The sequence below is a fragment of the Polyodon spathula genome, chromosome 26 (genome assembly GCF_017654505.1).
Source record: "Polyodon spathula isolate WHYD16114869_AA chromosome 26, ASM1765450v1, whole genome shotgun sequence".
Taxonomy (NCBI): Eukaryota; Metazoa; Chordata; class Actinopteri; order Acipenseriformes; family Polyodontidae; genus Polyodon; species Polyodon spathula.
Genome location: NC_054559.1, coordinates 234,269 through 259,828, shown reverse-complemented (window position 1 = coordinate 259,828; position 25,560 = coordinate 234,269). Strand labels below are relative to the sequence as shown.

The 25,560-nt window shown below is 39.9% G+C and overlaps 1 protein-coding gene across 3 annotated transcripts; it reads left to right on the top strand.

Moving 5' to 3' along the window:
- Positions 1-3,137: 3,137 nt before the first annotated feature.
- LOC121300831 (polypyrimidine tract-binding protein 1-like) lies at positions 3,138-25,026 on the top strand. 3 transcript variants are annotated; one of them, XM_041229727.1, is made up of 16 exons: positions 3,138-3,217; positions 5,111-5,164; positions 7,578-7,608; positions 14,108-14,180; positions 14,259-14,431; positions 15,243-15,389; positions 16,148-16,306; positions 16,559-16,669; positions 17,011-17,188; positions 19,094-19,171; positions 19,517-19,650; positions 22,380-22,413; positions 23,628-23,720; positions 24,061-24,277; positions 24,396-24,473; positions 24,810-25,026. In XM_041229727.1, the coding sequence occupies exons 1-16, from the start codon at positions 3,210-3,212 to the stop codon at positions 24,940-24,942; spliced, it is 1,701 nt and encodes a 566-aa protein (XP_041085661.1). In that variant the 5' UTR covers positions 3,138-3,209; the 3' UTR covers positions 24,943-25,026. The 3 variants fall into 3 exon arrangements, with proteins under 3 accessions (XP_041085661.1, XP_041085660.1, XP_041085662.1); XM_041229726.1 differs by having other exon boundaries at positions 17,011-17,212; XM_041229728.1 differs by lacking the exon at positions 7,578-7,608 and having other exon boundaries at positions 3,199-3,217; positions 17,011-17,212.
- The last annotated feature ends 534 nt before the right edge of the window (positions 25,027-25,560 follow it).

The following is a 25,560-nucleotide window of genomic DNA, read 5'->3' as shown; positions in this document are numbered from 1 at the left end:
CAATGTGATGTTGTAATAAATGTTCACACTGCTGGACATTGATATTTAATACCCTACAGGTTAAATATCCAAGCATCTGCTCTGCCATTCTCTATTGCTTTTTCTGCTTATATGAGATGTTATACCAAAACCAAAAAAAAAAAAAAATCGATATGTGGAACTGTACTATAGCCCTACTATACTTTATCTAGAGTTCACCAAAATAACCTGGCAAAAAAAAACTAACAACCATTAAATTGTGTCTGTTTGACTGTGGAACTGAGCTGAGGACCTAGTTGATTAGAACAGTAATCACTGATAAAATACCTTTTCAATATAGAGTGTATTACATGTGTACAACTCATTGTAATAATTCAAAATCTCAAAATCTCTTCACACATTGCTGTGTTCTCTATATTGGGTTATGCTTGATATCTGAAGCATTTCAGTATTGCACAGCAACTTACTTGTAAACCACCTAATCTTTCTCGAAGTGTATGAGGTGGGTGGAAATCAGTTGTTTGACGATGTGAGTGATATTAATCAGTGTGAAAATGATAACCAAAGTGATATTATCAGGAGCTGTCTCCCGTTATATAATCAGTGACAACAGCGTGAGTGATATTAAGCAGGTTGGCTGTCTATATTCTGTCATTGTGAAGTTGTCGTGTTCAGCTGCTGTCGCTGCTGCAGAGACAATACATCCTGACCCCTGTTTAATTATTCATCCCTCAGCAGGTGCGTTACCTGCGCTCTCTTGGAAAGCAATCTGGAATGAAAGGCTGGCTGGCAGGTATTCGTGCTGACGCCTGATCTCCTGCAGATCGGTTTTCATGCTGACACCTGAAACTCCAGGCTGCAGGCAACAAGAGTGTAGGCTGACTAACGACCAGGCCTACCTTAACCAACTCCAACAACCTGTATTTATAATAATACCCAACAATAGTTTATTAAGTAAAGTGGAATGCGTTTTTATACAATTAATAATAAATGCAATTCATATAAACACATTTCAAAACCTTAAACAGTATAATGTTTTAATAGAAATACAAGGCTAGTTTCTAATCTATAAGTAACAGATTGCTAGGTAAACAATACCAAAGGAGTTGTTTAGCATATATAACAACATGTAATGTCTGTCACAGGATGGAATACAACATGGTATCAGGAAACAGCTGCAGCATCCCAATTAAAGCAAAGAACAACACTAAAGCAGAGTGCGCAATGAGGAAGTACAAAGAGAAAGGCTCGTTTGAATGCACTGACAACGACAGCTTCGCGTAGTCAAGCGTATTAACACAAACTGAGAAATGTTGCGATGAGAACGGGATGCGTCGTGCTTGCAGACTGCTTGACGTGACTCTTTGGATTAAATTCCCCAAATATTTTCTTTCCCGCTGCTTGGGAACATCCAGCAGGGGCGGGGTGTGTTTTGTAAATGAAATGCTCATTCTTGAGCACGGAATTCAACAGATCTTGATAATTTCACGATGAGGCCAGAATCGGGGCCATGAATTGAGGGCTGTCTGTGCGTTGTTAAAGAGTTACACACACGAATATGCCATTTGCTTGTTTTTTGTTAAAGGTTAAAATAGCAGATTTTATTTCTTCCCATTTTTCATTAGGTCATGTTTAGCTTTACAGGCTGTGTGGTCTATTCCAATAATATAAACGATGGAGAATCTAAACGCCAATGCTATTAGCTTTTGGTTAATACTGACCAGAGGCTTTTTAATATCAATAACGCGATGGAAAAAAAAAACTGTTAACTCAAATAAGTTTACTACGAAAACTAAAATTCTGACTAATTAGTAGCACAGAAAACATTAGGACAAGACTACACTAAGATTTCTGTATTTGTGAGCTCATTAAACACCCGTTTTGCTGTATTTTGACTGTACTTCTATCAATACAGAATACCCATGTTCAAACCCCATTCACAGCATTAAAGGGGATCTCCTCGCAAGCTCAGTAGAGATCCCTGGACAGCCCTGGTCTGGATTATTCACATGAGGCCAGGACTATTGAACACTACAAGCATGGTCTCCTCTACTCTATACAGACAGGGTAGGTGAGGCAGCCACAGTTGAAAGACCACATTGCTAGGTTTCCAATGAAATTAGGAAGGGTGTTCAGTCCTGGCATTTAGGATTCAACAGACAACGTCAAATCAACACAATGAATAAGTGAGACCACAGACAGGTGTTTTAATGATTTTAACTGTAACCCTGTTTTGGACTGTTTAAATGAATTGAATGGCCCCTTGCATGTTCATTCTGTCTTCTGCAGTGCAGTTGACCGGCACCCATCACACTGTAGATTCACCCCCGTGCAGCAGATATAGGACCCCTCTTGAAGCTTGCTTTGTTTCTCACTTCGTAACAGAATTGTCTCATTTAATAGGACTTCATTAAAGACACACAGGTAAAAACAGAAATAACTGAGTGCAGTTACCACTGTCCCTTGACAAAGGTATGTTAAACATACTGATACGTTGGCTCTGTTTAGCAAAAATTAATATACTACATATAAAATAAAATAAAATCAAGGGCCGGCGTTCTGCGACACTATACACCGATAGTGATAGCAAGAGTTGATATCACCACAACCCTGTGATGAAATGATATTCACCAACACATAGATATACAGAAAACAAAAAAAAAAAAACGTTATTTCTTGTCTACTGTTACCTTGTGAAAACTAAAGACAATGTCTCAATGCTCAGAGAAAATCGAAAAGTAGTGATGTATTTTCAACCACTCCACGCCCTAGAGATCATCGCTACTTCCCTTTTAGTTTTAATGAACCTTGATCCCTGACTCACAAAGAAAATGCATCCACAAGCACAAGCACACTACGCTTCCGCGCTTACTTTTCACTGCCTACCTCCTCTCCTAGTTAAACTGCGCGTAGCTACACTACGCCCCGATAACTAGATGGACAGATAGCTACCCAGTCACATCACGCGAAGTGGCGAACAAATGTTTGATTGACTCCTTGTCCATCCAACCGAGCTCCAGTTAGCTAAGCGTGTCATGCTTCTTTGATCGATTGCTGCTTTACTCAATTAGACCAAAGGTTTATCCATTTGATCCCGCCTCAAACCGTACGGTCTGGATGTTGGGCCAATCAGAGTACGCCTCGGTGTTCTCCTCCATTTTGTAGAGGTATAAGATAACACTGCGAAGCTGCTATCGCGCTGTTCTGATCCTGTAGTTCTGTGTTGTGCAATGGACGGGTGAGTAAACTGAGGCTTAATGTGCCTAAAAATTATAATAAAAATAAAGTTACGCGCTAACAGAACATAAAGCATTGTATTGGAGTTAACATTTGTAGAGTTACAAAAGGGGCGGGAACTTAATTTAAAAGCATTTTTCTGACTGAAAATAAATGGTAAAGCTAACCTCGGGAACTCAAGAGACGGGGGAGCGAAAAGAGGCGAAACTAGTTTAAAGTAGTCCTAGGCGTTAAAAATGTTTCAGAAACACGGGTTAAAAGTTAAAGCATTCAGAATAACGCCGTTTAAACGAAGATACTTGAATTCCGTTGTTGGTGTAAAAATACTTTTCGGTAAATATGAATGACGCGCGTGATTTGGTTGCTAGGGTTGCAGATTAGTTTAAGTGTATTTACTTTAAAGAATGAAGGTGCTTTTTTCTGATAAAGGGAAGATTCGTTTTTTTTTTTTTTTTCTTAAGAGGAACTGTAAGTTTTCGCATTTACGTCATCAGTTAAAATTGTGTTAATAGTGCTGTTTCATAACACCTTTTTATAACAATTATCAATAAACAAATATCATGAAGTGGACGCTTTACTTTAGATTATTTTCTGTCGTGTTTTTACTTGCTTTACTCATGCACCGTGCATCAAGAAGTTAGTGTGGTACAGCGCGCACCACGAAGCAAAATGGTACGTGTTGCCTGCAGTCGCACCGGGAAGTGAAACATACGCAAACATTAAGTTGAGCAGTGTGCCTCATAGCAAACCGTGCTGTTTTACATTGTCGATTTTTGTTGGTTAAAATAATTGGTTTGAGTGCTGGAAAATGTTTCACGAATTCAGGATGCGGTTGTGTAGAATGTACTGTTAAATTACAGGGCGTCATTCGTGAAAAAAATCTAGAGGCACCACAATGCTATTTATTTTCTATGGCTGATTCGTCTGGATTTCGTGAAACAACCTTGAGTAACTGTAGATAAAACTAACAATGTTGCAACTGCAATTCCCCCCCCCCCCCCCTTTTTTTTTTTTTTTTTTGTAGTGTACCGTTTAAACCAGCGAGCATGTAAAATTCTGGTTTCTGTCTGAACAGGCCCTGTTGTTGTAACTAGATGAAAAGCGATTGCTTGAATAAACTTAAGTAAATAACAACCCATTGTCAACTAAATATTCTGACTAGAGCGTTTTAATCTCCACTTAAGCCAATAGACATGTAGACCTCGCCGGTCTCATGTACGGGGTTGTGATCCTCAATTGTAAGCGCTGGCATGTTGCCCTTGGGCAGAAATGGCAAGCATTTTTAGCAGAACTAGCTCTACAGGATTTTGACTTGTTTTTTCCTTCCCGAGTAAGGAGCGAATTTATAGAGAACGTGCATTGTATTATATTAAATGGAGAAAGATTTAAATCCCTGAACCTTTAACTAACTATTGTTTCATTGCAGAAGTGGGTTTTTCTAAAAGGTAGTTATCAATTCACAGTACACTGTATTGTTTGGCAGTAGGCAGTTACCAGGGCCTCGCTGTAAACAAAGTAGTGTGAAAATAACATGTTTAATTTTAAAAGAACCAAGCAGAAATCACTTTTTCACAATGAGAACAGGCATTACTGTGCCTGCTAAATCAACAGTCGGCTTTACAATAAGGGAATTCACCCATGACTTAACCGTTGTAAAACTGAGTGTTATGAATGAGTGGACTTTTATTTTGTTTTTTCTAAGTTGTGCATTCTGTACAAAGGACTGATCTTTATTTAGCACTCGCTGAAATGTATGTTCTTCCTGGTATAGTATTCTTTAGCAGTTGTTCCCAGACTTTTTATTAATGTAGATGGAAACAAATGGCCTGTGATGTCCAGAACCCTTTAATGTAATCATAACTAAATTGTGTTTCCTTTTATTTCTTTCCTGCAGCCGTCTAGAGACTGATTTGTATCCTATGGGATCCGGTTACGCTGCTGAAATAGAGTAAGTTTGTCCTAAGTTTCAGATACATCCGAATAACCTTTAAAATAAATAAATACATAAATAAAATAAGTGCATTGTCCCTTTAAGACCTTTTTATATTGACATGTTTGGGAGTTTAGCTGCAGTGTAATGGAGATGGCCCGCCTGGTGCTCTTCTGAATACATTTTTAGTACAGTGTGTTTGTGCATTGAGTCAGGTAGTAATGTGAACCATCAGTTTCAGGTGTCATGTAATCTGAAGCCTAAGATCTTGCTCTTTGTCTTGGTTACATAGATGTGTCCACACCTGATAGAGGCATGTTTAGAAATTACATTTTTAAAGTCTTTGAAAGGTGAATTCTAATCCTGAAATGTTGCACTGTTTCTAGCACCATTTGATTTAACCCCTTCATGGAATTAAGATATGCATTTATTACATTAATTCCAGCGCCTCTGAATGGTTTAGGCTTTTCATGAAGCCTGCCAGTCTTGGTATGCTTTTAATGAAGTAGAAAGTACCCAGTTGTCTGATTGGGTTTCTGAAGTAGGTTTGGTGTTGAGCAGTCTACAGACTTCCATGGACTGATCAGGTGTTTGTTTGCTTGTCTGCATGCCAATGTTGAGAATGCAATTAGATATGTCAATCAACTGTAAAACTCTAGATGTTGAAAGTTGAAGCTGCTTTTTGTACCCCACCATATCCCTTCTAAAGTACTGTTTTACATGGTCTGGTGGATTCCTCTTTAATGCATCAGCAGTTTCCACATAATCATAACTTGATGGAATGCAGTGCTAGTGTGGCTTATTTAACTTTGATACTAACATTTAATTTGCAAAATAAAATGGGTTGTGAACAGTATATTGAGACTGAGCATGCATGGTAATGAGGAATCAAGCTTGTAACAGTTTGCTTGGTCAGTAGGGTTGTAGCCAATTTCTGTATAACTTAACTACACCAGTTTGGTTTAGCTGAGATTTAATTTTGACTTTTGTAAAAACATCGGTTTTTCCATGTTGTAAACTAGCATGACTTAGTTGAGTTTCTGGTAGGATTGCAGAGAAGGGTTTTTGTCTTGGGTTTCCTGTGGGGTGGGGAGTGCATGAGAAACAGAATGCAGAGTGGAATTTACTTGGGATGAGTTGCAGGCCACTCTGGAAATGTCAGTTTTATAAGGGAGGAATGTGAGAGCTGTTTTTAATAAAGCAACATTTCAGGTTAGCATTGCTCAAATGACAGATGTGCAGCTGCATGATAAATTAGATGTCTGGAATGTGTGTGTTGTGAAATTCCATCTGTATCTGAAAGAATCAGAAACGGAAAATTGTTCAGGTGGTTAGGCTACCAAATACAAGTCTGTCTGCACTGGGCCATGGGAAGTTTTGCAATCCTTGAGCTAAGAGGCACTGAACAGATTCTTGACTACCCAAGTGCTTTAAAAAACCCCAGCCATGTAACAATAGACATGCTATAGTTAAGAAGTATGGAAACAGTCCAAAGCTGTCTTATGTTTAGCTATACCAGATGTGTTGTACTGTGGCATCCTCTGCTCCCTGCTTTGATTCAAGTGCTCGCACACATACAGGTTTCTGTGAGTTTCTCTTTCCTGGTGGCTTGGGAAAAACCATGCATATCCCAACAGCACTAAATCTGTTCCGTACAGCGTGTCAATTGTTTGTTTTTTTCAAGCTGCAGGTAGTGTTAAATCTGAAGTTTATCATCTGGTTTGGTGCCACTGTTGGCTTTGATGTACACTAACAATTTAAAGTGATTTGAGAGCATTTAAAAAAAAAATTGGATACCCACCTACATCCTGCTTGCTAAAAGTTGGCATCTTCATTGCCCACCTTGGAGCTTAATCCAGGTGTAAATTGAACTTAAGACTCTGTATCTCAAATGCCCCTCTCACCTTTTAGTTACAATATCTAAGTGACTCTGCAGGTTCTTGCTGGTGTATTAACAGGCTGTTTAACTTGAAGTGAGGAAGCTTGCTTGCCTGCAAGGCTTTTAGAAGGATTGCACAAGGGGGATGAAAATGCCTGTAGTAATTAGAGCAGTACTTGCTTGTTTCCTTGAGGTTGAGATTTGCATGCTGGTTGTGTTGCCGCTGCTATTCCAGTTTTCAAACCTCTTTCTTGGAACTATTGTGCAGCTTCTGTATGAGGCTGTAGTTTATTGTTGGAAGGTTGACGCAAAACATTTTACCCGCCATTCTAAACCAAATATGCAGATTTTTATCCAACCACAATGTGATGCTTTGTTTGTACTGCAGATCTGTTCTGTTTAAGGGGAACAATTCTCTCTTCCCTAGTGTGTGTCAGTCTTTACTAATGCCTACCCCACACATCACTGCAGCCAACTAACTTTTTATTGATTTAATTTACCATCTCATCTTTACTGCTGTCTAACCTTACTGTCATCTTATTCTCTTTACAGCAGTGTCCACGATATTACAGTTGGTACAAAGGTAGGCATTTCTTCATCTGTTTCTTATGCTTTTGGGAACTTTTTTTTTATAGTTTAGTGAAAACCTTTTTTGTTTCAAACACTTCCTGCACTGTTCATCTCTACATATCTGTGGCACTGGCTCTCAAAATGCACCAGGTACAGGAGGGGTTAGAATGTGATACACATAGTGCATTACTGAAATAACTGACACTTTTAGTGGGAAGGTATATTAATTGCTTAGTTTAACTGCTTACGTGGGCGCTTTGTATCTATAGTGAAGCATTTTAATGGCCATGACTAAGAAATTGTTGGAGGATTTAGGTCTTTATTGGAACAAAAGGCAGTACTGTTGTGAACTTTAAAGGGCAGAACTGAATCTGCTCTGTATTTGAGGGGGTAGCCCCTTGGGCAGTCATCCTCCCCAAATCAGGCACATCTCTCTATTTTACCACCGGCTCGGGATGGGATAGAAGTATTTTGCTATTCACAAGCAGAACTCGTGACAGAGCTGGTTTGTCAATGAATTGTAATTTGTTCTTTAGCCTTTGATACATCTAAAAAAATTTGTGCACTTAAGTATTTGTTCTAGATTGTAGTATTGCTAGTTCCTGTTTTAACTCCTAAATAAGCTTTTGTATGTACGTGTCTTGCAGGCGCCGCAGCGGCGCGGGGGTGACCGGGCACGCGGATGGACCGGCCGTGCGGCGCACCGACGAAGAACAGGGGGACAGGAACGAACAAAGAGTAGGCCCAACAGGTTGTCGCTCCCAGTGCATGGTTTTGTCGTCCCGCACCTCCACCCACCACGACGGATTCTCACCCAGTATCCGGCACGCCGGGACCGGGCCGAGCTGGCACACTCGAGTACCGTGTTGGCGTCCAGGACACCTTTGATATTTTGCGGATTTCTTGAAACGTACATCCACAGACCGACCCAGGTACTTTTAAAAAAAAAAAAAAAAAAAAAAAAAAAAAAAAAACACTTAAATGGTTATTTTAAGTGTAGCTGACCAATCAATATCTGAAGATTTTTATAGTTTAGGCTATTTTTGGTGTGGAAAAACACATGTGGAAAAACATCTTTTTAGGTAACGGAAAAATTCAGGGACCAAGCACTAGATACATCCTTATTACTTTCCAGCAGTAACATTTATCCTGATATAAACTATTTTCTTTAAGATGGTCATGCTGCCAGTTATACTCTGGCAGTCTGCTCTGTTTGAACGTTAAGCCCTCAGGAGACTTTGCTGCGTATTTACAGCTCTCTAAGTCTAGCAAATGAACAATGCAGTGGGGCACTGTACCGTTCTCTAGTGTAGCCCTTTATAGAACGGATATTAAGACACAATTGACCTTGTGACTGTCGGGTTTCCTGCACTACAGCTTGTTTTGCACAAAAGCCAGGTTATTTCCCTAGACTTTTTTTTTTATTTGTTTGTCACTTGTGTAGTAGTTTAAGCTGGTTCAGTTATGAACTTTTAGTTCCAAACTCTCCTTCATTTTGAAGTAAAACTACCTTTTCAATAGAAAATAACACTTTTTTAGGGTATTTCTGTAGAACTTATGGTTGTAAATTTCCCACGTTATGGAGCAAAAACTGTTAAACTGAATTGACAAGTCTTTGCTTGTGCAATTGAGTGGAGCTGGGTGCAGCAAGCATGTGATCTAGAAGCATAAACATGGCTGTTACCATGGAAACCTTATTTTGTGTTTTTGGGCATACTGCTGGGAATTCCGAGGATACATTCCTCTCTGGAGCCCTGAATGCTGTTCAAAATCTGCCTTTCTGCTGAGGGTCTGTGACAGGATGCAACAGACAGGCTTGCACATGTAGAGCATGCAGTATCTACATCCGCTAGCATCTCTCATTGCTATTGACTGCTGTCACCTGCTCTAACTGCTCGGTGTCTTTAAAAAGCGAACCACTTATTAATCAGCCAGTTTTCACAGACCAATTGGAATTGAGCAACCTGGAGTACAATGGCCAAAGCTGCTCTATAAATCAAACTGTCTACAGTTCAGAGTTTAATGTCCTCTACTAGCAAATGCAGAACAATGGAAAAATATTGTAATGTGGTCCAGTTTAAAGGGGGAGTGGGTTGCTGTGCTTTTGAGCTTTGGATTTGAAATACTGCATCATCATCCAGGTTTGTATCTACTGCCCTGCGAAAACTCACTAAATCCTAACCAGGCTAAACAAGATGTGTTCTGGGAATGTTTAGTGACACCTTGGACAAAGGACAGGAACTTGAATAAAATCGCAACCAGAATTTATTTATTTATTTTTACACAGAAGAGTTAATTAGTGAGACTGCATGGTTCCTGCCTCCCCCTTTTAGAAGCTGTTTGCTTGAGTGAGGGAGCTTATCAGCGCAGGAAGGGAGTCTCCATTATCCTGCACTGTGTGTTTGTGGCCTTTCTCCCTGGTTTGTTACAAGGTTTATATTCCATTTCCTGAGGGAGTAGTCTCTTGCTATTCACTCAACAGCCATGAAAAGCACCAAGCGGTTTGTTTGACTTAGGGGGAATGTGAGCTGTAATTATTAAGGAATGTGATATCGGCTTTAAATTGAAGTCGACAATCGGTGGCTGTTAATGCTAAATCATTCGTCTATGGTCTTAATGTATGCCATTAGCAATTGGGTTTAAATTACAGTAAATACATTTAAGTATTATGATTCTGTGGTGTTTTATAAATATTTGGTGTGAAGGCTGAAAGAATTGGCTAATTGCATTATTATTTGAGCTGGTCCCATGTTTAACGTAGGGGTTGCTTTTGACTGTAGCCTAGGTTGTTTTTTTTAGTGTAGGGTGTATTCTTCTTTGAAATAAACATGACTCCTTTGTTCTCATGGACCATTCAGATCCATGCTTATCCTGTTAGTTTGTTGTGGGTGTAGCTTGCATGAACCCAACACCATGGTTTCACTGTAAAATGACCCTGAAGCAGTAGACTTGGCAGCGACTGGATATTGTAACCAGGCGTGGCACAGGTTAATCCTCCAGACCTGCTGGAAATATGTTGCTGCCTTTGTTTTGCCCATGCAAGCTGTATTTAAATAGGGGGAGGTGGGATGGGATAGGCTAAACTGTACATAGATCTGGTCATTTACCTTTCTGTTAAACAGCCCTGTAAAAACAAGGCAGTCTCTGAGATATAATGGGTGATGAATGGGACCTATTCATGGTATGCAAATAGTTCCAGCCCCCTGTCAACAGACATGTTCACAGCCTGTGTTGGGCATGTTTGCACTGAGGGTGCTGTTTTTTTTTTTTTTTTTTTTTTTTTTTTTTTTAAGTGAAGGGGGGTAGCGGCATATTAAAGGTGAGAGAACATTCAGTGGGGGACCACTCTCCAGGAGGAAAAGCTTGCTTTTTGTGTACACTGTAATAAGTAAATTGCCTTTCTTGCTTTTGAAATTACTAATGTTTTGTGTTGGAGGAGGAGTGCTTGTGTTTGAGACAAGACTTCGTACCCTATATAGTTTCTACTCTCAACCTAAATGAGTAGATCTGACTTCTTGGTTATTGTATACAGAGAAAATCTATTGGCTACAACTATAAACAGTCGTAGTAAACGTTGTCAAGTGGAGCACTATACTGACTGCCTGGAGAGGGGAGGGGGGGGGGGGGGGGGGGGGGGGGTGGATCTCGGAAACAAGAATTTAAATCCAGTTTCTCTTTTCAGAAGAGATGCAACAGTCTTGCAAAACTGCATAATTTGAACAAAGCTTTGTCAAGTGTGTGCATAGTTTATGTACAAAAATTAGGACAATTTGATTGCCTTTTAGTTGACCAGGCTTTAATTGTGAAGATTAATAATACATACATTTTGCCTTTTGATCCACGTGGCCAAAGTTAGTGATATAGAGTTCCCTCACTTCAACTTGCTGTAATTTTCCTTCAGGTAACCTGTAGCTATTTGCATGCAGAATGAATCCTTCCTCTGTTGAGGCTGTTGGGAGAGCAAGGCGAGGCCTGGGCTGTGTGCCACAGTTAACTCCACACCTGAACTTGGCAAGAGAGGGAGTGACAGGGCTGCTGCCATGGCAACATCTCCCTTCCAGCAATGCATTGTAAATATTTTATGACCTTTTAGCTTCTGCACTTAGGAAGGATACCTTTTACGAACCCTAGCCGTGAAGCCAGTTAGTCTCAAGCTTGTTGAATAAACTTTTGTTGGTTTCATGTTAACTGACAGATGCGTAGACGTAAGGAGTTCACATTGGTATGGCTGTTAAACCCATTTGTTTGGAGTTAGCACTTACATATTTGAATTGGCAAATGAAGCAATACCTGTGCACTTAAGTATTTTTACACGCAATAAATAAATAATGCTGCAGCCATATGCTGTTGACTGCAAAGCACTTGAGATTGTTAAGTGGTGTGTTATAGGGCTGTATGTTTTTGTTTTTTAGAAATTGCTAGCCCTGGCGAAGTTGCTTTGGAGGTTTATGGAAAGAAGGGGTTTTGTGTTCATGTACAGAGAGAGACAAAGTCGACTCTGTGTGCCCTCGGTCTGTCCTGATTAATAACCCTGCAAAATTGAGACCACTTCAGAGCCACATGCTGGATCCCAGATGACTTCCCTGCTTGTGCAGAGGAAATGCTTGATGGAGTCTGGTGCTTTGTGATCTGGGCTGTCTGTTCACTCAAAAGAAATGGCCTCTTGTCAAGGGACCCACCAAACTCTCACTACATATGGTTTCCATTGGGCACTGAATTGTGGGGGAGGAACATCCTTGCACTGAAGTAATGGATTCCCATGCATTTCAAAAGCAACACTCAACTGAACAAGATGATTGTGTTTTGTCATTTGGTGGAATGTGTCCTAAATGCCCTAAACTTTGCCAGTAATTTAAGGGATAAGGTACACGTGTTATATTTGTGTGCTGAGGCATGAACTGGCTAACACAAGCTGTTGTAGTGTTCGGTGTGTTTTGAGGGTTTTGGATGTTGCTTGAAACTGCTGTTAAATGTAGTTGCTGAACATTGTTGGTACTCTTAAGGTGTTGCTTACCACAGCGGTTTGTGTTCATGCATTCCAAATTGTGTTTTTTTTTTTGGGGGGGGGGGGGGGGGTTGTTACCTCAAACTTAAATTGGGTGTTTTTAAAGAAACTCATTTTAATGGGAGATGTTGGCTCCCAGAGTCTTAACTGATCATATGAGCCCCCTCTAACCATCCCTCGTTTGTCCTGCTGCTTTCTGTTGGCGAGGCAATCGGTGACCCTTTTGAGGGAGGAGAATTCTGTATTCATTGTGGGGTGGCTGCACAGGTATGCTTATGTGCAGTCATCAGAAGTGCATTGGTGGAATTCTGTTATCAGTAGACACATGCCAGGTTATGTGTAGGAGTCACTGTGGGCAGAGGCTTATTGCTTCAATGCATGTCAAGCATAGTGAGTGCTCAGCTGCAGGATTGTTTTACTTGCAGAATACAATGCAGAGTCTACTCAGGTGAGCTCACCAGTCAGGGGCTCCATCAGAAGTGAGAAGCCTTGCAGGTGATTCCATGTAAACACCCCTCTCCTATAAAAATGAAATACAAAAACGTTAACTTTGGCGTGCCAGTTTCAAAATGCGGTGCAGCAGGTGGGCAGTGAGGCTGTGAAAATCCTGTGTCTCCTTTTCTCACAGAAACTCTTCACACTGCCAATGTTGGCTCTTGAAGAGACACTCATTGTGAAAGCTGTTGTTCCCAGTAACCTGAGAGGCTGAGCAGGACCAGGGCTGTCTGAGCTTCCCCTGTCAGCTGGAAGACTCGATATGCCACATTAGCTACAGCCATTGAATGAAAGTTTTTTGTATCTTTTTAGTCTGTTTTATAAATTGTTACAAACATATTTCAAAATAAAGATCCCAAACAGTAGGTTCATTAGATTTTAGTGTGGTATTGTACAATTTTTTTGGCGAGTTGTCCCATCTCTCAGGTTTTGTGTTCTAGTAAAGCAAGAACATTTTTAAAAAATCTATTAAATTAGGTCCGCTTGTTTAATGTGCTTCCATGAACTCCAACATCTCCTTCTGAGATGCAGATTTAATAATTGATGAATCCCAAAATAGGTAGCTGCCATGAAAGCTGTACTGTGACTGGCTGATACTGGACCCATATCACTGAGATCAAAGCTTGTTATCTTGGTATTGCCTTTCAAGGGAAATAGTGTTGTCGTTGTTGCTTGGGTAGAGGTGGGGTAGGGGGTTCTGCATGTAAAAGTGGTTGTTCATGATCTGCAATGTACCTCAGTGAGGAGATGCTAGTGAGTCCCAGGATAGTGAGTGTGTGAAAAAATAAACTCTCTCAATCAGAAAATGGATAAACGGGTTAAAGTACACCAATGCTGGTTTGCCATAAACTGGTTTACTTTAAAATACCCATAAGGTAAAACGAGCAGATTTGTCTAAACATCAGGTGTGTTGTACATTTATGGGATTGGCTAAAGGTTGCTTATCACCACTATTCAGACTAAGGTCTCTGTTTTAGGTACCCAAATAATTTTCCCTTTTTATTTTTTGTAGCGGGGCTCTGACGAACTTTTTTCCTCTTGCGTCCCTAACGGACCCTATATCATGAGCAATTCGACTGCAGCAGGTCAGTAAAGACGTCTGGTCGTTTTAAAGTAAAACAAGAACCATGCATGAATGCTAATCCTTACTTGTCATTCATCAGCCAATGGCAACGACAGTAAGAAGTTTAAAGGAGACCACAGAAGTCCTGGGGTTCCCTCGCGTGTGATTCACGTGCGCAAACTTCCCAATGACGTCAATGAAGCTGAGGTCATTTCACTGGGACTGCCCTTCGGCAAAGTCACCAACCTGCTCATGCTCAAAGGAAAAAACCAGGTATGTGTGAATGTAGACGCATCTGTGTGAAGACAATTTTCAGCTGTTGAAAAACAAGGCATGTGGTTGTTACTTAACCAAAGATGCAACCTACTTGAATTCAGGTTGTACTGGTTCTCAAGTACTAAGAGATAACGTCACTGGACTCAAAGGGTCTCAAGCAAAACGTAGAAATATGAACAAGGAAGATGACAAAAACTAGACATATGGACCTTTTGGGGCGCCAGGGGTCTGAAGAATACACTGAGTTCGGAGGTCAGCACACAAGAGTACACATACACACTAAATTAAATATATGGTAACAGAATACTGTGTTGTACCTTTGTTATTGGTTAAATGTCAGAGAAAGAGGAGGTGGACCATCTATACAGAAGGGTATTTAATGTCATGCAAAAATTGTAATGATGAGTATTCTGTTTGTCCTGTACCTGGGACCAGACTCCCTGCATATTTCAATAAACCTGGGACCAGACTCCCTGCATATTTCAATAAACCTAACAACTGATTGTAGAAAAGGTCTCTGCATTTTCTTGAATCTACTTACTCACCATCCATTTTTTTAAGTTACATCAACAACTTTGAACTGTGTGGTTTTTTTTTTTTTTTTTTTTTTTTTTTTTTGGTGAAATAGTTCAGTTTGAAACTTTCATTTCTATTTGTGCTGCCATTATACATGTAGTGTGTGTTTTTTTTGTTTGTTTTTTTATTGTTGAGCAAGTGCTTTGTTTTCCTGGACCCCCGTTGTCGCCAGTCGGTTGTAAGTTCGTTTGAGGTCTATATCTAGCACTCCTTAATCTCTTCTGTACAACAGGCTTTCCTAGAAATGAACACAGAGGAAGCAGCACAAACGATGGTCAGTTACTATTCTTCAGTGACCCCTGTCCTGAGGAATCACCCCATCTTCATCCAGTACTCCAACCACAAGGAACTCAAGACAGACACTTCTCCTAATCAGGCAGTGAGTTCATGCATTTATTGTATATAACAAACATTGTTATAAAAGTTTTTTTGGGATCTCCTGACCTGTCTCCATGCTGAACTTTTTTTTAGATCTTGCATATCTTTGTTTTGTGGGTGAGGTTTTTAGAACGGAGCACAAGTAAGTTAAGTGACTTGCTCATGGTGAGTCAGTGCCTGAGCAGGGATTGAATCAGGAACTTCCTCGTAACAAGCCCGTTACTTTAACCACTGGACCACCAAGCCTCCCTATATAATGTATCCGTAATCCTCTAGCTTCCGCTTCCTTTTAAATGTTTGTGTGAAATGTTTGCTGACCCAGCCCACGTTATGTTGCTGTACTGTTTTTATATACAGTGCTTGTTTAATCCTCTGTACCTTGCCTGCCCTGTCACAAACACTGTTTCTAAGGCAACCACATACCATTGCAGCCATGGATACACAGCAGAGTGGTCTGTTTTAATCTGTATGGCTAGTTGCAGTTTGAGAATTAGAGTAGCAAATTGTGCAATTAAACTGACTCTGCAATGTAAATATTATTCGTGTATAGAAGGATAAGATCTGTGTTTTTAATCATGTACGCTTGTATGCACAAACGGCATTCTGGAGCGTATAGGTTGCTATTAATGATTTCACTTTTATTCCCGGTATGTATGAGTGCAGTTGACAATGGGTAAATGTTTAAAGTATGTTTTGGGCTTTTATTTTGACTTTTTTCCTGAACCAAGTATTGAATGGACTTCTAATTTCCCTCTCCAGAGAGCACAAGCAGCCCTGCAGGCTGTGAATGCTGTCCAGACTGGGAATGTAGCGATGCAAGGCACTGTGGACTCCGCTGTATTGGGCAGTCAGAGCCCTGTCCTGCGCATCATTGTAGAGAACCTCTTCTACCCTGTAACACTGGATGTCTTGCACCAGGTATGTTTAACCCAGATCCAAAAAGCAGATATGTAATTGTGAAGCTTAAAGAAACCAAGTGGAGGAGATTGATTGCTGAATGCATAGGCTGACATGTTTTGTACATGACATCGATTGGGCTACGCTTGCTAAATAGCAACATTTCACTAGGAGTTGCTCTCCATACACTTTCAGAATAATTAAAACCTGAGGAAAAAGCCTTGCTCTAACACTTTCTTTCTCTGAAACCCCCCCCCCCCCCCCCCCCAACAGATTTTCTCCAAGTTTGGCACAGTGTTGAAGATAATCACATTTACCAAAAACAACCAGTTTCAGGCTCTCCTTCAGTATGCAGATCCTTTGGCAGCTCAGCATGCTAAACTGGTAAGTGGCGCCCTCTGCCTGTACAGTTTGCTCCACAGCTTCCCTGCAGACAAAAACAACATGGTTTGCAATAGGGAAAATTAATGGAAATTTGAAGCCAAGTGCTGGCCTTATTGACAAAAGTGGAAAAAACTTCACTGAGTTTGTTTCAAATGTAACTGACACAGCTGCCCTGCTAATGTATAATATATTGTACATAAACATACAGTAGTTTGACAGACAAACATTCAGTACTGTTCACATTTGTACAGATGAACGACTGACTGTTTCTATTGTGGGCAAGCGAGTTGCCCTCCATCTGCTGGTTGTTTCCTTGTATAATGTGTGGTGTATTCTTGCAGTCTCTGGATGGACAGAACATCTACAATGCTTGCTGCACTCTGCGCATTGACTTCTCCAAGCTGACCAGTCTGAATGTGAAGTACAATAACGACAAGAGCCGTGACTACACCCGGCCTGACCTCCCAACTGGGGACAGCCATCCCTCCATCGACCATCAGAGCATGGCGGCCGCCTTTGGTAAGGAAGCCTATTTCAGACTAGGTAAATGTCTCGCTGCTTTTCCTGTCCTTCACTTCTGCTGGAGTGCTGGCTAGTGCAGTATAGCTAGTCCTTTGTAAGGACAACTCATGTTAAACGAGTGAAAATAACTAAAGCAGAATGGTCAGCTCTGAACAATTAACGTAATTTGTCATGTCTGTTTTGAAATAAATGAAGCAAAAGAGAACCTGGCTCAGTCAAAATAGGAAGATAAAAACAAGTGACGACTTTTTGTAATTGGCAGCTTTAACGGAATCGGCCAAAAATAAGTTTAAAGGGACATGTGATTAACACCTGAAAACTTCAAGCCCCAAGTATAGCATAGTACCTTTTCTGGCAATCGTGTGCCACTTTGCTTAATCCTAGCAGAGCTCTGGGTTTAATTAGTGAGTCACCAGGCTGATTGAGTGTTTTTAATTACTTTTATTCTGGCTTGGACTTTGCATTTACCCAATGCAAGTACCCAGTTTCCACTGACCAAGGTAATCCCCTGGACATTTTAATGTTGTGATTCACCTTGCCCTATGTGCAGGTTGGTTTTAATTTTCTGACATTCTGATTAAGCACGAGGTGCTGAAAAAAACAACCTAGTAGTTTCGTATTGTTCCCGTTACCACAGCAGTGTATTACATTGGAGATTAGGCTGTGGTGGCTAGTGTTTTTCCTATTGTGTACATTCTAACAAACTTGCCTAGCTGGATGAGACATTCATTTAAGCTTCCCTCCATTCATTTTTTTTTGGGGGGGGGGGTGTACAGGTAGGTGAGTGATTTTCTAGAACCGCCATGTGGGTCACTTTGACCCATACGTTTTTAAACTGCTTCGTTATGAATGAAAGACGTACGATTAGATACAATTGAAAAGTTGTTTTCATGAACGTCGTATCTAACATTTGCATCTCAGAAACACTATTTAAATAGAAAATTAAACATAAAATGCTTTATTTTTATAATGAGAGCATATACAGCACGACTACAAACCATGAAGTATAATAATACACATTTCAAAAGAAACGGGTGTGTACATATACTTGTGTACAGGTGTATTTACACACAACTATAAAACCGAATCATTGTTTATAATACTACGTTAAAATATAAAACTGTTTAGGGTATGACGGCTGCATTGTACTCAAATAATAGAATATCTTGCATTAGGCATGTATTGTAATGCCTGGGTCACATTGACCCATGTGGCAGTTCTAGGTAGAACTGTTAATAAATTTTATTATTTTTGTGATTCTGGCTATCAAACGCCATCAGGATAGCGAATTCATATTTAGGAAGTGTAAAAAATGGACATACACATACTCTTCCAACGGGAGAGTGAGTAACACTTTAAGTGCAAGTGGGTCACAATGACCCGCATGGCAGTTCTAGTGTTAAGCATATGCTGGAGCCTCCCTCAATAGTGCTACCTGTTTCAAATTGACATGACCATAAGCATACAATGCTCAGTCAGTATTTCAAAGTTTTGATAATTCAGTTAGGGCATTTTGACCACAGACAGAAGTACAAATATTGTACTAATAAAGACCCTTCACTAATTACTTCCTTTTTTTTGTAATTCATTTTTTTTCTGGTGTGAATTGCTGGTGCTATTTTGAAAGCAGATGGTTGAAACTAGGGCCTGAGAGCTTGGGGGATCCATTCTTAATAGTCTGATCAGCCACTGACCTTTTACCTGAGCCTCTTGGTGCAAATCACTTCACCTCATTGCTCCTTAACTCCAAAATCCACTAGCAAGTAGAAGTGACTTCTTGGGTCAGTTCTCCTGGTGTAATATAGCCTTTCTTAACTTAAAATAAAAAAGCGTGTTTGTATTTGGATTCTGTAGCGCATGTTTTTCTCCACTGGCCTGATGTTGGCTGCTTCTTTCTTGCAGGTGCTCCTGGTCTAATCTCAGCCTCCCCCTATGGAGCTGCTGGGTTTCCATCTGCCTTTGCCATTCAACAGGCTGCAGGTCAGTAACACCCTAGCATGGAGCTCTGTCTCTGTTCAGTTACTAAAGAGATCAGTTACTAGTGTGTTGGATTTACAATCCTTCCTTTCTACTGTCCCTGCATATATCTCTGTTTTGTGATGAATAGCTAATCCAGTACTACTTTGAGTCCCAGTAGAAAGTTCTGTAGGTTTCTGTCTTCTGAATTTGTGAGGAACAATTCAGTACAAGCTAGGATGCTGGAATTGGATTTAATTCAAGTTGCACCAAACTTTCTTTACTGATTTTATTTCTTGAATCCTTGATCCTCTGCTTCGGTAGTCTGATTTATGCTAATGCTGTGTCTTACTTGCATTGATTTTCCAGGCATGTCGATGCAGGGTGTCCCTGGGGCGCTGGCCTCTCTGGGTATCCCTGGTGCTGCTGCTGCAGGAAGGATGGGCTTCCCCGGCCTCGCCTCGGGTCACTCGGTCCTGCTGGTCAGCAACTTGAACCCTGAGGTTAGTAGTGTTCTCTTGTTACACTGGATTGGAAGGGTGGCAGGGCAAAGCAATATGCTTCGGTCAAATTACATTGCTATTATTCCTTGTACTCCTGTTTTTTAATCTCAATTTGTCTCCAACGTTTAATACAAAAGCTCTGAGGAAGGCAGGGTTTTGCTGCTGGAGATGGAAGTTCAATAAGCCCACCTAGAGATCACAGGAAAGCACTGCTTTTCATGGCAGGTGTAAGCTGGTACTGGATATTTTCTCTGGGTATATGGCTTTCATATTAATGCTTTGCGGTCCATTTATTCAGGGCCTGGCAGGCATGTTGGGTCCAATTTATTTTCATATGTGCCTGTTAAACTATACCCCCCCCCCCCCCCCCCAGTACTGCATCTCCAGCCAAGCCCCACCCCGTGTTCGCTGTATTTCACATACCAATTTATAGACATACGTACTGATAAATCTTCTCCTGATCACTTGTTTTATTACCAAACTCCTCATACGATCCAACATCAACAATTACTATAACATCTCAAAAAGCTCTGCAAATGTCCGTGATATTCTTTGAGCGCTTGATGCGGAAGGAACTACCTCCTTTGTTTGTCTGCTTATCTCTGTGTGGTGCAGCTGTTAGGGCTATTGCTCACATGCCCCCTTTTTTTCTGTTTTCATTCGGCCATTGAATGGTTTTCTCAGCTTTTTCTGGAGAGAAACGACTAAAGACCTGTGCTTTACGTTTTAACGATGGTGTCAGACAGGGTCCGACATTGGACTGGAAAGGGAGAATCATAATGTCGGACATTGGACTGCAAAGGGTTAAAGACCTGGTAGTCCTGAATAGCGCATTTTGAGTGTTTACTTGGCTATAGAATTCCATTTGGCTTCGTGAAATTTTAGACTAGCATTTTTAGTTTGTGTTTCTGCAACCAAAAATCTAATTGCTATGAAGCAAATAATGTGAACTTGCAAGGGTGCTGTGTTTTAAGCCCAATTTTTTTTTTTTTTTTTTTTTTTTTTTTTTTTTTTTTTTTTTTAACATTAAATGCAACTGTAATAGGAATCTGCTGATCCACATAGTATAAAACTGCCGCCTTACAAAAGGCCCTGGCCTTCATCTTTTATTGAAGGTCCAGTAATGTGGGGGCCAGCCACTTGTTGAAATCCAGCCCCCAATGACTACACTTAGGAGCATTTTTCCCTTTTCAGTGTGTTTAACCAGTTCACGTGTTTACCTTCACAAATGCTTCTAAAGTGTGTTTCTTTGCCACCTAAATATCAAATCATTAATTTAATATTCTCCAAATTCCCTTTTTTGGGAATTCTTTACAAAGACACTTTTGACCAACTTGAATTTTGAAAGTGGTTCACTGGTTCAAATCGCACAGAATCCCATTGGCAGTATTTGGCAATAGGGACCTCCTGGTGGTTGGCTGTTTTTATATTAAGTAACTTCCATGTCTGACCTGACCTACCCTGTTTATTGTTTTAACTTTACTACATTTTTAGATGTATTCTTTAAAACCTGAAGCCATGCTAGAATATCCTTGACATCTTTAATAGAGTAGGATATCTTATTTTTTAGACTTCATTGTAATTGCTGCATCCAGTGATTTTTTTTTTTTTTTTTTAAAGTGTGGCTCTGCTTCCTACATACACTACAGCTGCTTCTGGTCCAGATACATTTGAATAACTAGCTGAGAACTAACATAGTCCAGCCCTACTTTTTTATTGATTTTTTTTTTCATGCTTTTGTAATATTGCATTTTATAGTCCTGGTCTAGTTTTATAAAGGGACAATATTGCTTTATTTTCCTCTGGGATGTTAAATACAATGTGGTCACAATAGAATGGCATTGGAACACCTGGGCGAATAGAACTGGGGGAGTGTTAGAAATCTTGCAAGTGCGCCAAAATTAGTATTCTAAAATAGCTGTGATTTTTAGCTGACTAACCGCGGCTTTATATTTACCAATCAGACCCATAACGGCACTTTGCTCCAAATGTTTGTTCAAAGCATATTGAAATGCTGAAGACGCCTTAAATGCCAGTACCATTTTAGTTAACCTACGGGGTGAGCATAAATGGTGTGATGTAGGGTAGCAATTTTCCTAAACGGAAATGTGCACACCAGTCTTAGTAATACATCTTCTAAAAAAAAAAGCAATATTGTCTCTTAGCTTTTCCTTTGTATCATGTTAAACTACTATTTCATTTCCCTTTATTTAAATGTGTTCCTCCTAGGTTTGAATAACCAATAATAAAAATTATTAATGACGAGTAATAATCACATGCAAGATGGAACACAACATATTTCTTTGTGTATACTGACCTGTTTTTTTTACTTCCTTTTTTCTTGTTTCTCTCCCCATTCCCCTCCCCGTTTTTTTTGTTTGTTTTTATTTTAATTCCTTGACCTGGAAACTCTTTGCCCACTGACTGCACGTCCCATTTATCCCTGCCCATCCCATCTGCTTCCTATTGTTTGCAAACAATACAACAACAAATACACAACACACAATTTGTTCTTTTGGATACGAACCTCCACCAAAATACAAATGAAACAAAACTCCCCCACCAACCGTCCTCTCCCAAATATTAACTTTGACACTTCATGATCCAACCACCGTTCTCACCATTTCCTGTGGATCTGGCTCGCTGTGGATGATATGTTCAACCTCCACTCTCCTGCCTCCGATCTTTTCCTGTCCCTTCTTCCTGCCTTGCTCTGCTGTCCTATAAAGAGAGTTGCGCCCCAATGCCTCTTTATTCTTTTCGGTATGTTATCATTAGCATCTTTTTATTATCCTTTTTTTAATTTTTTTTCATCTTGTATAGCTTTGAGTGCTTTTTCAGTTTAGTGTTGTGTGGATCATTTTTTTGTTTTCTTGTTTTTTTTAAAAGCTGCAGCATTCTCAATTTGCTTTTACCTAGTACTGTGTTTCATTCACCTGTAGACTTGTTTTTATATACGTCGAACTGACCTCTCTTGGCTTGATGCCTATAATGCTTCTGTTCTGTTTGATTCATTTAAAATTTTCTACACTTAACATTGAGGTTACAACCTGTCTGTATTTATATTTGTCTTTTAGAAATGTGCATCAAGGTAAATTTTCTCTACATGTGAAATCCATCCTTGGTATTTTGTTCAGTCTTCAATCTTCAAAATGAGATGCTGCATCTTTTAACCACTCCTGGGTCCCTGTCTCCCCCATTATAAAAATCAATTTACTTTTTTTTTTTAACTTGGATTTCAATAGAAATATGCATGTTTTTGTTTAGTTTTGATTTGCATGCATTTTTAATTTAGGCTTGAACACTTAAATTGACTCCTCAACCAGAACATTAACTGTTAGACTTGGCTTGTATGCATTTTATTTCTATAGTTCCTTAAGTCAATGTTTCTGGTGCTTAGTTGAGATTTAATTAAACTTTGCGACTGGTTTCCCTTTTATTAAGTTATCTTCTGTGAAACTAGTCCTTTTTTCTTAAACCTCAACTAATATTTGCCAAGGCCACATTCTGTCCTTTCACTGATAGCTGTCTTGGGAGTTAAGTTACCAAGGTACCTCTTTCCCCTTGTGTATGATAAAGTACTTGTATTTTTTTCTGTAATGTTCCATTGCTGCTGTGCTTTAAAATGTAGGAATGTGAATGTGCTGGATTGCAAAATGAGGCATAGCAACTTTACTGAGGTCAAGTTTTTAAAAATAAAGGAGATTTTCTGTTAAAAGGCAAGGGGTGGCTTGCTGTTTTAACATGAACAAAAGATTGCAAGACTCTTTCCCCCCCCCCTTTTTTTTTATATATATTTGTTATTTTAAATGAGATGGTCTTTGCATGAAAATGTCAAACTTAAAAGCCTCTCTAATTTTGAAAACCTGACCATAGTTGGAAAGTTTAAAATTCAGGTTTTGTGTATTCAGTTCATTTTCGTATCCTACCCACACCCGTGTGTTCTGACAAAGCCCAATTTGTGTTTTTCTTTTAAGGTGTGTATGGCGATGTGATTAGAGTGAAGATCCTGTTTAACAAGAAAGAGAATGCCTTGGTACAAATGGCAGATTCCAGTCAGGCTCAGCTGGGTATGTCGAAATCACAAACAATATTGGAAAGCTCTGCTGCCAGGAATCCTGGCTAAACCCAGATATCGGCATGTTGCCTATGCTAAAATGGATGTAACCAGATGAAAAATGCAGCCTGTAACTTTTTTTTGTTTTGTTTACAAGTCTGGTGAATGCAGTGGTACAGAGCTGTCTGTTTTGCGTGGAATGAAAACCACTTCTGCACTGGTTTATAACGAAGGGTTTTCGTGGTGGAGGTTTAACATGGGTCATCATCTTTTGTAGGTGAACTAGACAGATGGCACCAGTTCAGATAACTTGTGTGTCTGGAAGTGTAACCTGTGTAATCCTTGTCCTGTAGCAATGAGCCATATGAACGGGCAGAAGCTGCACGGGAAGGCGATCAGGGTGACCCTGTCTAAACACCAGACAGTGCAGCTGCCAAGGGAGGGCCAAGAGGACCAGGGGCTTACCAAGGACTTCAGCAACTCTCCCCTCCACCGCTTCAAGAAGCCAGGCTCCAAGAACTTCCAGAACATCTTCCCTCCCTCTGCCACCCTCCACCTCTCCAACATCCCGTAAGTGCAAGCCAGTATTGCTACTCTTTTAGGTTGTGTAGTTTCAGTTTATTTATTTAATGTGCTAATCTTCCCCCACCCCCCACACACTTCATTTTTTTGTTTCTTTTTTTCCCAGACCTTCTGTGGTTGAAGATGATCTCAAGATTCTGTTTGTGAGCGCTGGGGCAGTCGTCAAAGCGTTCAAGTTCTTCCAGTAAGATTGTTTCTTGTATTCCAACAAGTGTCTCAAGTCACGTGATCTGAATAGGACACCCTTTCATGGAATATTAAAGTATATAGTCACGGCTAGTAGGAGGAACTGTTTATTACAATAAAATTGACTCCTTTGCTCTGTTTTAGAAACTGTGTTAACAAATGTTTAACATCCTGTACAGCACATTAATAGATACATTATTGTTTAATGTTTACAAACAATAGCTGAACATTTTTTGTGAATACTAAGTTTCATGTGCAGTATTAAACCTTTTTGTGTGTGTGTCTGTGTTTTTAAAACATAAACACTTCCTTTTTAATTTGTTTTGAATTTCAGGAAAGACCGTAAAATGGCACTGATCCAGATGGGCTCTGTGGAGGAGGCAATCCAGAGCTTGATTGATTTTCACAATCATGACCTGGGGGAAAACCACCACCTGAGGGTCTCCTTCTCCAAATCTACCATCTAGAGGAGCAGGCAGGGCAAAAGGAGGGGCCATCGCCTAGAGAGTTCGACTCCTCAACCCGATAACAATCCACGAGACTTGCTTCCATCATTCGATAAGGAATAGTATATCACATATATTATATATATATATATATATATATATATATATATATATATATATATATATATATATATAAAAATATGTATGAAATGCCACTTTGAACCTAGAGACCAGAAAAAATGCAAACCAGCGATTTTTATTTAGGTTTTAAGAATCTGTTTTAGCCTTTTTTGTTTTTTACGAATAGGTGAGATATATAAAAAAAATTTCCCATATGTGATCTGTAAACCATGCTACACCTAGTATATACTTGGTGTCTATGGAACATTCCCATTCAGGGGTGGTCTTTTTTTTTTTTCTTTAAATATACTCCTGATGCCTTTTGGGGACCCATACCACTGTGTAGTTTGTATGGTACTTCAAACGTCCATGCTGCCTATAAGAAAATCCTGTGCCTTATTTTCTGAAGATGCTGTTTAGTGACTAAAATTTTTAAAATGTAATTCTTTTTTTCCTCTCCCCAGTACTTGTCTGGTTTTCTTTAGAGGGGGGTGTTTAATTGGAAATTGCAGAGAAAGG